The 15,887-nt window shown below is 43.2% G+C and overlaps 1 protein-coding gene across 2 annotated transcripts in view; it reads right to left on the bottom strand.

The window, feature by feature from the left end:
* Window positions 1-15,887, bottom strand: part of itga5 (integrin, alpha 5 (fibronectin receptor, alpha polypeptide)) — a 77,593-nt gene that overhangs the window by 7,125 nt on the left and 54,581 nt on the right. For both annotated transcript variants that reach the window (XR_004556136.1, XM_034132836.1), the window contains exons 20-27: window positions 13,452-13,602; window positions 12,506-12,598; window positions 8,407-8,486; window positions 8,232-8,312; window positions 8,042-8,147; window positions 6,272-6,430; window positions 5,244-5,351; window positions 580-693 (exon numbers count right to left, since the gene is read on the bottom strand). Coding sequence is in view for 1 of the 2 variants with exons in the window: in XM_034132836.1 (XP_033988727.1) it covers window positions 580-693; window positions 5,244-5,351; window positions 6,272-6,430; window positions 8,042-8,147; window positions 8,232-8,312; window positions 8,407-8,486; window positions 12,506-12,598; window positions 13,452-13,602 (892 nt within the window). In the remaining variant the exon portion in view is untranslated. The remainder of the gene's footprint in view (window positions 1-579; window positions 694-5,243; window positions 5,352-6,271; window positions 6,431-8,041; window positions 8,148-8,231; window positions 8,313-8,406; window positions 8,487-12,505; window positions 12,599-13,451; window positions 13,603-15,887) is intronic.

The following is a 15,887-nucleotide window of genomic DNA, read 5'->3' as shown; positions in this document are numbered from 1 at the left end:
ACTTCCCACCTCTGCAGATCATTGATTCTAAGCTTCATGTCCCTCAGCATGCAGAGGTCAGGAGTTTGTTTAAAGCATGTCAGACAGAAGAGAAATGTAAACACGTAGAAAGTGCAGTCTGCAGATTCTTAGATAGCAACTGTTCCCATTCGTCAGGAGAAACTATGTGAGACTGTGCAGACTGACAGCGCTGAGTCCTGCAGCTACTCTCCATGCTTCATTATTATGGGTTAGTTTTAGAAAAGAATAACATATTGCTGATTTATTTTCTAAATCTGATTAAACGGTCCTGTGTTTATGATAAATCTTTATAAAAATCCTTCATCTCGACATTTTTCAGGTGTAAAACAGATGAATGAAACCCTGTCGCCGGGAAAATTCTTCCAAATTCTCTGTGAAAATGTGAAAAGTTGAAATGACTTTTATTGTTTTTTAAAGCTCTTGATGGTCTTGGGCATAGTTATTTAATCAGATTTGCTTTTAACCTATTAACCCTTTAGATCCCTCAGGTCTTATACAGTAGTACTATCCTGCGTGCGTGCGTGCGTGCGTGCGTGCGTGTGTGTGCGTGTTACCGACCTCAGTGAACGTCTCAGCCCAGACTCTTGATCGCACTTTGAGGATGGCGGTGGTTCCTTTCTCCAGAATACCCACAGTGCATTGCAGCGCCCAGCACTCAGTGTTCGAGCAGGACTACAGAAACACAGAGGAGAGAGAGGGGGGGGGGGGGGGGGCATTTTTTTAATATTTATCATATCATGAGTTTAGAAAACAAACTTCAGTACTTTTGAAACAGTGATTCACAAACCTAAAACTTAAGATAATTAAATAAGAGTACAAATAAGAACACAATTTATCAATAAGAATCTAATTAAGAATTAAATAAGAGGAAAAAGAGAAGGAAGAAATATTAACTAAGAAGAAAATAAGGACAAGCCAAATAAAAAAAGTGGGTCTTGTTTCTTAAAAGTATGAACGCTCTCTGCTGCTCTCATAACACAGAATGCAGATATGTGAAAATGGACACCCTGAGGTTGAGAATAGAGACACTAAACTGAAAATATAAAAACACTAACCCTAACCAAATAACCTAGAGCATATGGTCCCAAAACATCTATTAATCACTCTAAACATAGGTTTAAAATATAAGACAGAGTCTCTGGGCAGCAATGGGTTAATTAAAAGCCCAATTAGTTCTGTTAAGATCCTTTTTTGTGCATACACAGAATCTCTAAAGGGTTTTATTGCCCCAAAAGCTGCACAGAGAGAAGTGAAATCTGGCAGGACAGATATGGAGAGGAGGAATCAGAGCCATGTTCCAATGTTCTGACACTACTCCACGCCTGCTTTGAATTAGACCGGAGGAATGTCATGAGACTGTAGAAATGCAGCGCGCACATTACCGCCCGCCTCCCCTTTTCCTCATACACACTTTCAATTAGCTCCTCATAATGCAGCCCGGCACATTCAGCAGCGTGGGTTTGAGAGGAGGGAAGGACTAAGCGTTTTAAAAACAGCTTTGTTGGAACAGCGTCACACAAATGAACAATTTGGATTTGGATCCCTTGTCCAAATCTACTTTAAAGGTCCCCTATTATACTGTTTCTCATCAATATATTATAGGTCTCAGATATATACAGAACCTGTCTCTGATTGGCTGAAACACCAAACAGATCATTGCAGCATTACCCATAATCCCCTCTGTTTCAGCCCTGTTTCAAAAGTGCTGATTCTCTGTCTGTTACTTTAGATGAAAATAAGGAGCCCCTCCCCACGCCCCTCTGAGAGAGATTTAGTTACAAAGAACTCAATGGTGCTCTAGGAGGAGATTCAGGTGATAAGGGGGGGGGGGGGGGGGGGTACCTTGGTTGGTGATTGGCTAATGGTTACACAAGACAAAACATCGTTATGACATCACAAAGTGGCCAAAATCTGATCAGCTCATTTTCAGACAGGTTTTTATAGAAATGGATCAGGACAAAAAGAGAGAGAATCTTTGTTCCTGAAACTTTCAGAGTCTCTTTACACAGAGGGGACACATGCTGATGAAGAAGAGACATGAAGAAGAGGGGACACATGTTGATGTAGAAGAGACATGAAGAAGAGGGGACACATGTTGATGTAGAAGAGACATGAAGAAGAGGGGACACATGTTGATGTAGAAGAGACATGAAGAAGAGGGGACACATGTTGATGAAGAAGAGACATGAAGAAGAGGGGACACATGTTGATGTAGAAGAGACATGAAGAAGAGGGGACACATGGTGATGTAGAAGAGACATGAAGAAGAGGGGACACATGTTGATGTAGAAGAGACATGAAGAAGAGGGGACACATGTTGATGTAGAAGAGACATGAAGAAGAGGGGACACATGTTGATGTAGAAGAGACATGAAGAAGAGGGGACACATGTTGATGTAGGAGAGACATGAAGAAGAGGGGACACATGTTGATGTAGAAGAGACATGAGGAAGTGGATTTTGCATAATAGGTGACCTTGAAGGTAGAGGTAAATACGATGGACCTGAACAGGGAGAGTTCTGCATGGGTTTACTTATTTGCAGAGAGGAGTTTCCTAAGGCTCCGTCCCACAGACTTAATGAGGGGATTCAGACAGACAGGAGCGTATCCGTCCACTTCCTCCCTCCTAAAGGACCTCCGTGGCCCCGCTCGGTGGAAATGACATGAGCATGGAGAGGAGCCAAAGATATTTCAGACCCCGGGGCCACGTTTCCTCTCTGGAGGGATTAAGTGGTCGAGATCTGGAGCTTTTCCCACAGCTTCCTGCAACAACTGGCCTCAGCTGCTGCACACTGTAGATACTGTATCTGATAATACTGCAGTTTAAAATGATCCTAATCATTCAGGAGTAAATAGCCGGGTACAGATTTCATAATAGAGTCTGCAGTCGCATGTTAATAAGTTGTTAATATATGCCTTTTGGTGCAGATTCTGTGCAGGGGTTTGCAGAAGCGGCCAATGAGAGGTGCTTAAATGTCACAGTAGAGACACTACATACTGATATACACCTGAACATCAGCAGGAGAGGACTCTTTAAAGTAGAGACACTACATACTGATATACACCTGAACATCAGCAGGAGAGGACTCTTTAAAGTAGAGACACTACATACTGATATACACCTGAACATCAGCAGGAGAGGACTCTTTAAAGTAGAGACACTACATACTGATATACACCTGAACATCAGCAGGAGAGGACTCTTTAAAGTGGAGACACTACATACTGATATACACCTGAACATCAGCAGGAGAGGACTCTTTAAAGTAAAGACACTACATACTGATATACACCTGAACATCAGCAGGAGAGGACTCTTAAAGTAGAGACACTACATACTGATATACACCTGAACATCAGCAGGAGAGGACTCTTTAAAGTAGAGACACTACATACTGATATACACCTGAACATCAGCAGGAGAGGACTCTTTAAAGTAGAGACACTACATACTGATATACACCTGAACATCAGCAGGAGAGGACTCTTTAAAGTAGAGACACTACATACTGATATACACCTGAACATCAGCAGGAGAGGACTCTTTAAAGTAGAGACACTACATACTGATATACACCTGAACATCAGCAGGAGAGGACTCTTTAAATTAGAGACACTACATACTGATATACACCTGAACATCAGCAGGAGAGGACTCTTTAAAGTAGAGACACTACATACTGGTATACACCTGAACATCAGCAGGAGAGGACTCTTTAAAGTAGAGACACTACATACTGATATACACCTGAACATCAGCAGGAGAGGACTCTTTAAAGTAGAGACACTACATACTGGTATACACCTGAACATCAGCAGGAGAGGACTCTTTAAAGTAGAGACACTACATACTGACCTGAACATGAGCATTATATGTCCTCACATGTTTTATTCAGGCTGCGTGAGAGTATTTTAGGCAAAAGTATTTCTAGTTTTACTGAAACAAAGGACAGAGAAGCCACCTGCAGCTGGAAGGCGGGTTTTAAGGATGACTCACAACACCAATAGCCTAAAATTACAGAGCAGCCAGTGAAGTAAGCAGTGCATCACTGACAGAAAGCCCCCCCCCCCCTCTCTACCACTACTAAAGGCTCTTTAATGTTAATCACCCCAGCCTGACCTCTAACCCCTCCTCCTTTTAACGACATCAGAACCTAATTATCCAATCCCAGGGGCCTCATGAAGGGGCAACGTCCCCAAAATAGATCCAGACCCGCACACTTTATATATTGTTAAACCTTCAGCTGTGTAAGAGACACACATAATTATTTTAACCACATAACAACATTAACTCCTAACTGTAAACTCACGCTGCTCATTTTCTCACTTTCAACTCACAGATCACATTAAACTTCACCTTTTAAACTCAAGATAAAGTCCACCCGTGTGTTAAACTCTAAAGAAAGTGACAATTCCCTCAAATGAAATGTACAAGTGAGGTGGTTTATTTATTGAATATGTGCAGGTTTGCAGCCAGCACGGTTCAAAATGTTGTTGACATTACAGTCACAGGTTTGGACAGAGGGAGTCTCTTTGCAACACTCCATAAATCAGAAAATACTGCCATAAAAAGTCATTTTCTGCATGTTTTTCTTGACAAAGTGTGTGTACATGAGTGTGTGAATGGTGTGTAAAAAGCTTCAGAATATAGCGAGGAGGGAAAGAGGTGTAAGTGCTACTAAAGTCGGACATTTAGTGGAAAAAAGTCGTATTAATCCAACAGGAAGTTTGATATTTTAGGCGAAAATATGATCAAAACAGACAATCTATCTAATTTAGTTTGAGTATCATTAATATTTAAAGGAGAAAAGCTGATTAAAGTTATATATTTTAGAAAATAAAGCTCTTCTGGAGGAAACGGCCTTTAAAAATCTGCATTGTAAACTCGTATAGGACGTGAATAGGGTAAAACATTTAACTAACAGATATCACCATGAAACCTTCCCATTTCATCACTGACATTAACACAATTATTTTTTATATTACAAGTTTTCTGAAATGGCATGTTTAAATATGCAAATGAGGCGTTTTGTAATACTCTCTTTTGGTGAATTTAGGAGAAATCTACAGGCACAAACGGACAAAGTTACTAAAATAAACTCCTAAATGTGGATTTTGGATGTTTTATTTCCACTAGTCTGAAAGCAGACATGTTAAGGAAGCATAAAAAGCCCCAAAGAAAAAGCTGATGAGTGCATTTCAACTTTTTTTTTTAGTCTTACCAGGTTAGTTAAATGCGCGAGTTGGTTCTTGTGGACGTCCCTTCTCTCGACGTGGTGCTCCGGTGCCTTCAGGGCCAGGATAGGAGGTTCTGTTGAAGTGCGCTGGAGCTAAAAGACAACACACACACACACGTTAGCACAACACACACTGTGACCTCAGCAGGCAGAAGAACACACCTCCCTCTCTGTCAATATAGCGTTAGCATGACCCCCCCCGAGGCTTCTGGTCATTAATCAGAAGCATGTGAGCCGCACTTAGAAATTCACCAGGGAGCAAAAAAGAACATGAAGACAGATGACCACCTCTCAAAGCATATGTCAAGCTTCGGATGTAAACACAAACAAAATACCCCCCGCGGCTACAGCTAATGTAAAGGGGTGCGCCTTTTTCTGAGTGATTTCTGGGTGAGGTGGTGCATCAAAACGTCTCTGAGGAAAAGGGAAGAGCTGAAACTTCAAAGTGGTGGTGGGGCGAGTGTCCTGGGTGGGGCTGAGGAGGAGGAGGAGGGTGTGGATTTTAACTTTTAATCATGCAGACGGGTGGGGATCGACCTCATGTGACCCTGAGACAGAGAGGTGGGCATCGGCGTTTAAACCCGGGAAAACCCATGAACCCAGAAGTATATTAATAACAACAACATAAATCAAATTCTGCAGGGATGTTGTGATGTCGTATTTCTGTGTTGGAGCCTGAAGGCAGCATCTCCTTGGTTCCCTCCACAAAAAAGCCAATGGGATTTTCCCCCTTTGGACTTCGGATCATTGCAGAAAATAACCTCAAACGTTTATGATTCTTACACGCAGGATAATCTCCACATATTAACACCACTTTATGATTTCTGGAGTACAAAGCTAACGTTTGACACACACAGCGTAATGCAGATGTTGCATTTAGTGAAACATATAACCGAAGCATTTTGACTTAAGCTGAATTTATACCTCAAAAACAACCAGTTTACCAGGATTCAACAGTAAGTGTGCTCCTCATATCTCCACCTCATATCTCCACCTGCATGTGACACACTCACCTTGAGGCGTTGGTGGTTCATGTTCCTGTCGGCGGTGCAGTTGATTGGTCCCTCGGTGGAGAAGCTGAGGGGGTAGAGCAGCATCTGGCCCTGGATTCTGATTGGACAGCGCAGCTCCAGCAGAGTGTGGCTGATCCGACTCGGCCCGTTGTTCACCAGCTGCAGGAAGGAGGAAATTAACAGGAACCTTCAGTATGTGGAGTATTAGGGAACTTCAAAAAGATAGTTTGCTGAGAGGCAGCAACAGATGTTTTCCCATGATGACATTTTCATATTTCACATATTTGCTTATAGGTCGCCTAAAGTAGAGTGCTATTAAGCCGACATTATGTAATTATGAAGGCCATTAGGATTCCTTCAGTGTTGATGCTTCAAGAGGTTTTTAGCGTCCCCTCCTTCTCTCTGATATAAAGCGATAAAAACACTTTCTCACTGCACGATGTTAGGCTGCTGCTACCATAACTCAGCCTGTTTCTCGGGTTAAAAGCACCAAGATCTAAAAAGTGTTTGGGGAAAAATGAGGCTTAAAACCTGAAGAAAATTAAATGTATGACAGCTTTTGGCAGCTAACGCTAACGCAGGCTCAACTGGGATACAATGCCAGTACAGGAGACCAGAGGAAACCACAGTGGGAAATATCACAGAGACAACATGAGGGAATATATTCTCTGAAATGAAAGTGGTAAAATATGTCAGAAAGCAATAAGGTTTCGTGAATAAAAAAAAATAAAAATCTTCAGAAAATGTCTTAGATTTTTCTCATAAATGTGAGTTTTTTGCCTCGAAATAAATCACTATAATCTCAAATTTTCCTCGCTTGGCTCCTTGATCTTTAAATCGTTTTTTATTTTCCTACAATAACCCTGAAATGCATCTGTAGATTTATGAAAAATACCCATGAGATATTGGCTAATTAAAATACACAACTCAACTAAATATATAACATCGTTTTAAAGGTCCCATGTCATGGCCATCTCTACTGATCATAATTCCATTGTTGAGGTATACTAGAATAAATTATATTGTGCAATTTTCCAAAATCACATTGGTTTCTCATACAGCATCTCTGTATAGTACGTGTATTCACTCTCTGTCCTAAACGGCTTGTTGGAGCTCCTGCCCCCCCACCCCCTCCCTGTGAGCCCAGTGGCCGTCTGCGAGACAGCGAAACCCAGCCCCAAACACACACACACACCCGCAGCCTGGCTGGGAGTGTGTGTGTGTGCCCAGGCTGAGTTCCGCGGTGTCTCGCTTTCTCGCCGACCCCACACCCTTGAGCCAGCTCACAGTGTCCCGTTCCTTGCTGCAGCGAGCCTCGCAACGTCCCGCCGAGTGTGTGTGTGTGTGTGTGTGTGTGTGTGTGTGTGTGTGTGTGTGAGGAAGTCCTCGGATTGGTCCAAACGTAACGGCTCCGTTACGTTACGTCACTATACCCGAAATACGTCACTATACCCAAGAAGTAAACAATGGAAAAAGAGAAATGTCCAACGAGGCGTTCTGGGGCAGCATAGACAGGTCTTTTCTGTGTTAGAGTTTTACTCGCTACAGGGTGTACTTTGAGGGTTTGTGACTCTGCAGACCGTTTACATGCAGAAAAACCTTCATAACACACAAGGGGACGGGTAATAACCAGAAAAGCATGACATGGGACCTTTAAGTCTTTCTAATGCGTAAAATCTCACAAAAGGGATATACATTAGCATTAATCTCACTAGAGTACACTTTCTTTGATTTCCCTTGATTTCTCAACGGGTAATAAACATGTTTTACCTCAAAGATGTGCTCCACTGGCGGCCCCACATCCTGCTCCACCTCGTAGTTCTTGGTCAGCTTCCAGTTGACCGGCGGGAAGAAGACCTTATCTGGCCGGGAAACGCTAAAAAAGAGAAAGTGTGGATGTGAGAAAAAACCCTAGGAAGACACCTAATGAAAAGTTGAAATGAGGAAACACTCGACTCACCCCTGCAGAATGACTTCAGCTTGAACCTCCACCTCCAGTTTATACGGCACAACCTCACTGTGAGAGTTATTCTCGTTTTTACTGTGGAAAGAGGAAAGAAATTGAGTTTTCATTCTGCACGCCCGCACCAGAATACACACATAAGACACAGATATTTGAAGTGTGTGTGTTGTACCTGCGGATTTGCATCTCAAACTGAACCGTTTTGTGTGTGTCCTTCAGCCGCGGCACCGTGAAGCGCAGACCTGCCCACAGCTGCAGGGAGGAAACAAACAGATTTATTAATGAACGGTGAGGTGCGCGGCAAACTGAAAGCGCGCACTCTCGCGCACACAGCGGGAGATTTGGAGGAGTACAGGAAGTCTAGGTATGATCTCCGGAGAGCAATAAAAAATGCAAAGAGACAGTACAAAGACAAGGTGGAATCTGACTTCAAAGGCTGTAACACTAGGAATATGTGGGCGGGACTAAGGACAATGACTGACTACAAAGGAGCAGCGGGGGGTGCTGCGGGAGTGTCTGCGTGCGCATCTCTCCCAGATGAGCTAAACAGTTTTTTTGCACGCTTTGAGAGCAGCCAGGCTGTGGAGGTACAGAGGGACCAGGAGCTACACTGCCCTTTTGTTTTAAATAGGGCAGATGTGTGTAAATCCTTTAAAAGGGTTAACCCACACAAGGCTCCTGGACCTGATGGCATCCCTGGCCGTGTTCTCAGGGTGTGTGCAGTTCAGCTGGCAGAGGTGTTCACAGACATCTTCAACAGGTCCCTGCTGCAGTCTGTAGTCCCCACATGTCTTAAACACTCCACCATCATTCCTGTCCCCAAAAAGACAATCATCACCTGCCCCAACGACTACCGCCCAGTAGCACTCACCTCCATCATAATGAAGTGCTTTGAGCGGTTAGTCAAATTATTCATCACCTCCTCCCTCCCTGAATCTCTGGACCCCCTGCAGTTTGCCTACAGAGCAAACAGGTCCACAGACGACGCCATAGCCCTCACCCTCCACACTGCCCTCTCACACCTGGACCCGAAGAACAGGAACACATATGTGAGAATGCTGTTCATTGACTACAGTTCAGCATTCAACACCATTGTGCCCTCCAAGCTGGCCATCAAGCTCAGAGACCTCGGGCTCAACAGCGCCCTCTGTGACTGGATCCTGAACTTCCTGACGGGCAGACCCCAGGCAGTGCGGGTGGGAAATATCACATCCTCCACCCTGATTCTCAACACCGGTGCCCCTCAAGGCTGCGTGCTCAGCCCTCTCCTCTACTCCCTGTTCACCCACGACTGCGTGGCCACACACAGCTCCAACACCATCGTGAAGTTTGCTGATGACACGACCGTCATCGGCCAGATCACAGACGATGACGAGACGGCATACAGAGAGGAGGTCGAAAACCTGACATCTTGGTGCCAGGAGAACAACCTCCATCTCAACATCAGCAAAACAAAGGAGCTGATTGTGGACTACAGGAAGCAGCAGGGAGAGGGACACGCCCCCATCGCCATCAATGGGACTACGGTGGAGAGAGTCAAAAGCTTCAGGTTCCTTGGGGTCCACATCACTGAGGACCTGACATGGTCTCTTCACACCACCACCATCACCAAGAAAGCTCGACAGCGGCTCTTCTTCCTCCGCAGGTTGAGGAGGTTCAAAATGGATTCCAGGATACTCTGCAACTTCTACAGGTGCACGATAGAGAGTATCCTCACTGGCAGCATGACGGCCTGGTACGGCAGCTGCACCGACCTCGATCGTAAGGCTTTACAGAGGGTGGTGAAAACTGCACAGCACATCACCAGGACGGAGCTGCCATCCATGGAGGACCTTTACTCCCAGCGGCTCAGGAAGAAATCACTACGGATTATCAAAGACCCCCATCACCCCAGCCACAAACTGTTCTTTCTGTTGCCGTCTGGCAGACGTTACCGCAGCATCCTGGCAAGGACAAGAAGATTCGGAGACAGTTTCTTCCCGCGGGCAGTGAGACTGTTAAAAAATTGAACTGTTGAAACAACTTCAAACATTCAACTGCTACTCAGTAGTATGTATCTAATACCTAATATATATATATCATTCCAATAACTTGTATATAGACTCATACTGCACTATTCCACATCATAACTTTATTTCATTTTTATAACTATTATTATTTTTGTATTGCTCTTGCTCTTATTGTTATTATGTTATGTTATTATGTTGCATTGTTGGAGAAGCCTGTGACATAAGATTTTCAACTGCATAATTACTCTGTAGCTATGTCAGATTGACAATAAAGAACCTTGAACCTTGATCATTTTTAAACAAATTACTAACTAAAAGGAAACACCAGCTTTTCGAGTTTTTTTCGAGTTAATTTGCGTGTTTAATATTAGAAATGTCTTCGATTTTTTCCCTCCATCCCCAGGCTGCTTGATTGAGTTTTAATTTCCCTACAATGACCGTGAAACGCTTTGATTAAAATTACACATTTCTCTGGAATATCTGGGATAACTAACGTAAGAAATATATAACATAGCGCTTTCCTTTACAACCGGACAAGATACATTCATCACGCCTAACATTAGCCACATTTAGCTTAGCGGTGTTGACATGAAGTCATGTGACCGTGCTGTAGTTTCTTTATAGCCTAACATTAGCGCCCTTTAGCTTAGCGGTGGTGACATGAAGTCATGTGACCGTGCTGTAGTTTCTTTATAGCCCAACATTAGCGCCCTTTAGCTTAGCGGTGGTGACATGAAGTCATGTGACCGTGCTGTAGTTCTTTTATAACCCAACATTAGCCTCCTTTAGCTTAGCGGTGGTGACGTGAAGTCATGTGACCGTGCTGTAGTTCTTTTATAACCCAACATTAGCCTCCTTTAGCTTAGCGGTGGTGACGTGAAGTCAAGTGACCGTGCTGTAGTTTCTTTATAGCCTAACATTAGCGCCCTTTAGCTTAGCGGTGGTTACGTGAAGTCATGTGACCGTGCTGTAGTTTCTTTATAGCCTAACATTAGCGCCCTTTAGCTTAGCGGTGGTGACGTGAAGTCATGTGACCGCGCTGTAGTTCCTTTATAGCCCAACATTAGCCTCCTTTAGCTTAGCGGTGGTGAAGTGAAGTCACGTGACCGTGTTGTAGTTCCTTTAAAGCCTAACGTTAGCTTACTTAAGAAAATCATAAAGTGGGGTTAATATGTGGAGATTATTCTGCTGAACAAAATGTTTTTTTTAGGGTTTTTACGTTTTTCAAAATATAATTTTTTCAGCTTAAAGGACTATAATCACAATGGAGAGAAGGCAGACTCTAGACAACTCACACCAAAACTATCTAGATTAATAAACAGCAGTACAGCTATGATAGGACGTGTATATTTTAGACTCTTTGGGTGGTTCACTATTCCTTTAAGGCTCCACAGCCATTCCTCCCCTCTGTACTGCACTCATCATCTGATTCATGTGTGATTTTCTTGGGTGTGTCAGTGAACTCCTCGTGTACCCAGCAGACAGATGCAGGACACGTGGGCAGCTTTAAAACGTGGCTTACTTTGCCCTTTCTAAAAACTATAATTTCAGATCCATTTGTTCCCCACACAATCTGGCACATTAAGTCTCTGTATCTACCTTTTTGTGAGCTAACATTTCAGACTGATTTGAGGCAGAATTTACAACAACAAATCCTTTTTTAAATGTCTGTCTCTCTTCCAGGTATTTGACTGTCTTCCTACCTATCAAAAGCAGGCCAGCTTGTTTGACTGCACCTTAACGGGTCTGATTCTGTACTTCCTGTCACAACATTTCCTGTGTTCTTCACACCCAACCTGGACACGAAAGCAGCTTTTTTTCCCTACAAAGAGCAGGAAACTATGATGTTGTGTACAGTGCCATGCATGCCTGACACCAGGGGGGGTCATAGGTCAAAGATGACCCACGCCCAAAACTGAGGGGGTGGGGCATTCAAAGGTGATAGTGCTACATTATGAACAATAAGTCTGTGTCTTAGACCCCATTTACACGGGAACGCAAACGAAACGAACCAAATTCGATATCAAAAAAGTATTCCGTTCACACGGATACGGCTCAATAAATGTGTCCCTTCACACGAGACCGCTCGACCCGCTGGAGACGCTGTAGTACATATGCCGGGCCTGTAAGTATGTAAGTATGTTGTTCCCCTTTGTCAGTTGTGTATGGTAACACCTACATATTTCAAACAGACCGTTGTAATTGTTTTCCCTGCATAGATTCAATATGCTAATATTTGAAAGAAAATCAAAGTGTCCTTACACTGATGCCAGACTTCATGGGGTTTCCCAGATCACAGCTGAGGTACCGGGTCTGGTTCTCCGTCTCATAGCTGCAGGTCAGCTGGGTCAGGCTCTGAGGAACCAGAGGACAGAGGTGTCAAACCACAGCTCAGGACAATCAATAAGAAACATTCCTCTGGCCAGAGATGGCAAAAGTACACACATCTTTTACTCAAGTAGAAGTACAGATACTCGTGTTTAAAAGTACTCTGGTAAAAGTAGAAGTACTGACTAAACTTCTTTACTCAAGTAAAAGTAAAGAGGGCTTTGAAATGTACTTCAGTAAAAAGTACCCATCACTAGCAGCTGTTTTAAAGAGTACCTGACCTCCCTTTATATTAATAGAACAATAATGTCATTGTTAGCTAATGAATGTTTCCATGCTGAACAACGGCAACATGACAACGTTTTCATTGGTCCCTCTTCTTTAGAGAAGACCAGGAAATGATGGATACACGGATCGTGTTCAAATCAATAGGCACGCAATGACTCTAAATAATAATGATCACGCCACCAAACACACATTCAAACTAAAGGAACCAGCCTGTTTGGAAAATGTGAGAAGTAGAAAGTACAGGTATTTGAGTTCAACATGTAAGAAGTAGAAAGTACAGGTATTTGTGTTCAACATGTAAGAAGTAGAAAGTACAGGTATTTGTGTTCAACATGTAAGAAGTAGAAAGTACAGGTATTTGTGTTCAAAATGTAAGAAGTAGAAAGTACAGGTATTTGTGTTCAAAATGTAAGAAGTAGAAAGTACAGGTATTTGTGTTCAAAATGTAAGAAGTCAAAGTAAAAAGTCGTCAGAAAAATAAGTAGTGGAGTAAAGTACTGATACCAGAACAATGAACTGAAGTACAGTAACGAAGTATTTGTACTCCACTACTTCCCACCTCTGCCTCTGGCTATAATCATTTCATATTCACCTCATTATTCCTGGCGATGCCGCTGTAGTCGGCCTCGGGGGGCAGCACCACGTATAGCTCCGCCTCGTACGCACCCCCCTCACCCTCATTCCTGGCGTTGAAAGTCAAGGTCAGCGAGTTGTCGTCACCCAGGTACACTTCCTTCCTGTTCCTGAGGACACAACGCAGAAAAAAAAGAGTTTAACACTAATAAGGTCAACGGTCAGGTAACATGGTGTCAGAGTGGCTCAGGAATGTAAATACATTTTCCAGCTTCGTGTTTGACGATTAGAATTCATGCTTTGCTATTAATGGACAACTTTCTTAACATGCAAATAAAAGTAGCAATAGGCCTACTAATGTTACTCTAGTAAAAGTACTAATCATGCAGTACGGCACATTTCAGAATTATATAAATGTAATTGTTGAATTTGATTTAAAGGAATAGTGGGTTTATCACTTCAATGGTTCAGAGGGTTCAATGAACAATTTAAACTTTTTTGAACATTAGAGCATGGAGACATGTCCCGGTAGAGGAACTAAATACTGATATACACCTGAACATCATCAGGAGAGGACTCTTTAAAGTAGAGACACTACATACTGATATACACCTGAACATCAGCAGGAGAGGACTCTTTAAAGTAGAGACACTACATACTGATATACACCTGAACATCAGCAGAAGAGGACTCTTTAAAGTAGAGACACTACATACTGATATACACCTGCACATCAGCAGGAGAGGACTCTTTAAAGTAGAGACACTACATACTGATATACACCTGAACATCAGCAGGAGAGGACTCTTTAAAGTGGAGACACTACATACTGATATACACCTGAACATCAGCAGAAGAGGACTCTTTAAAGTAGAGACACTACATACTGATATACACCTGCACATCAGCAGGAGAGGACTCTTTAAAGTAGAGACACTACATACTGATATACACCTGAACATCAGCAGGAGAGGACTCTTTAAAGTAGAGACACTACATACTGATATACACCTGAACATCAGCAGGAGAGGACTCTTTAAAGTAGAGACACTACATACTGATGTACACCTGAAAATTAACATAATAGGGCCCCTTTAACATTTCACTTAAGTGCAAAACTTGAAATGAGCTTAGCACCTCTGCCAACATGGTAATAAAGTCATGCATGCTTAATAACACGGTGTAAGACTGTAAAACACCTCCACTCTTCCTTTGCTTTTTCTCACTCCCTCCACAGCTTCGAAACAATGAGAACATTTCGCTAACAGGGCCCCACAGATGCTTTTAATTACAGCCGCTCTGTGAAGCTGCGCAGGAGAAGATTTCTGCAGCTCAACCCCCCCGTCTGATTCTAACTGGCATTTGTACTTTTCAAACCAAACAAAAGGCTCAAAATGAGAAAACACCAGAAAACCTTAAAGCTTCCCTGGGAGACCCGCGGTGGAACAGGTTATGAGCTTTGGCAGAACAAGAGAACATTTCAGGGGTTTGTTTTTTAAATCTGAAATTCCTCTAAATCACAGCCGTCCCCCGACAACCCGGCTCTTACTGAGAATCCACAACAGAGCAGACAAAAACTATTATTTCAAATTGCACCAATCACACTTTCTGGAGTGGATGGAGCTCGTAGCAGGTTGTTCCATATGTGATGCATTAAAAAAATGGAGGCAGATGGTAGATAAATATAGGAATGTGAAATCGAAATGACAGAGCAGCGAAGGGAGTATCAGGGAGGCTGTTTTTTTTGTGAGAAAAATGCTAACAGATTTGTTGAATTAAAGTGAGTTAGGCAGCTGACAGCTTCAGAAGCGACACACTCCCTTCATCTCTCCTGTATTTCCTCCTAATGTTTGTCGAAGCACCTGTAGAGCTACTTCCTGTTTTCAGAGGGCGATGTTCTCTGACTCTGAAGCCATTAGCAGCCTCGCTCTGGTATGCTAACGTAAACAAAGCAGCGGAACAACACAAACAGCTGTATTTACACTTTAGACCTCGATCCAAGGTGAGGAGTTCACTGACCCTGTTCGCAGTATTATCGCTCTTGTATTTTTCCTGGAATGCATTCACTATGGGACTTCTAGGATTATATAACAACACCATGGATGGATAAATAATAGTGGCCCCCAGGGGGAACAGGGGCTCAAAAAGGTTGAGGGCCTCCCGTTCTTCAATCAAAAAGTGTCACTCAAAGACACACCAGTAGAGACTCCTTCCCTACATCCATTCAACACTTCCTCCCTGCATACCTTCATCCATGTATCCTTCGACCCTTCATCCATCCTTCCCTCCCTAAATCCCTACATCCTTTTGACCCCCCATACCTCCCTACCCACATCGCTTCATTCCTAGAGCTTTCCCTCCCTATATGCATTCATCCTTTCCTTCCTGCATCCTTTAAGGTACGGACACACCAGGCCGATTATCGGCGTCGGTGGGCGCCAGGCCGACGATGAGC

This window comes from Trematomus bernacchii, unplaced genomic scaffold (assembly GCF_902827165.1).
Source record: "Trematomus bernacchii unplaced genomic scaffold, fTreBer1.1, whole genome shotgun sequence".
NCBI lineage: Eukaryota > Metazoa > Chordata > Actinopteri > Perciformes > Nototheniidae > Trematomus > Trematomus bernacchii.
This window is presented reverse-complemented; position numbering and strand designations above follow the sequence as displayed.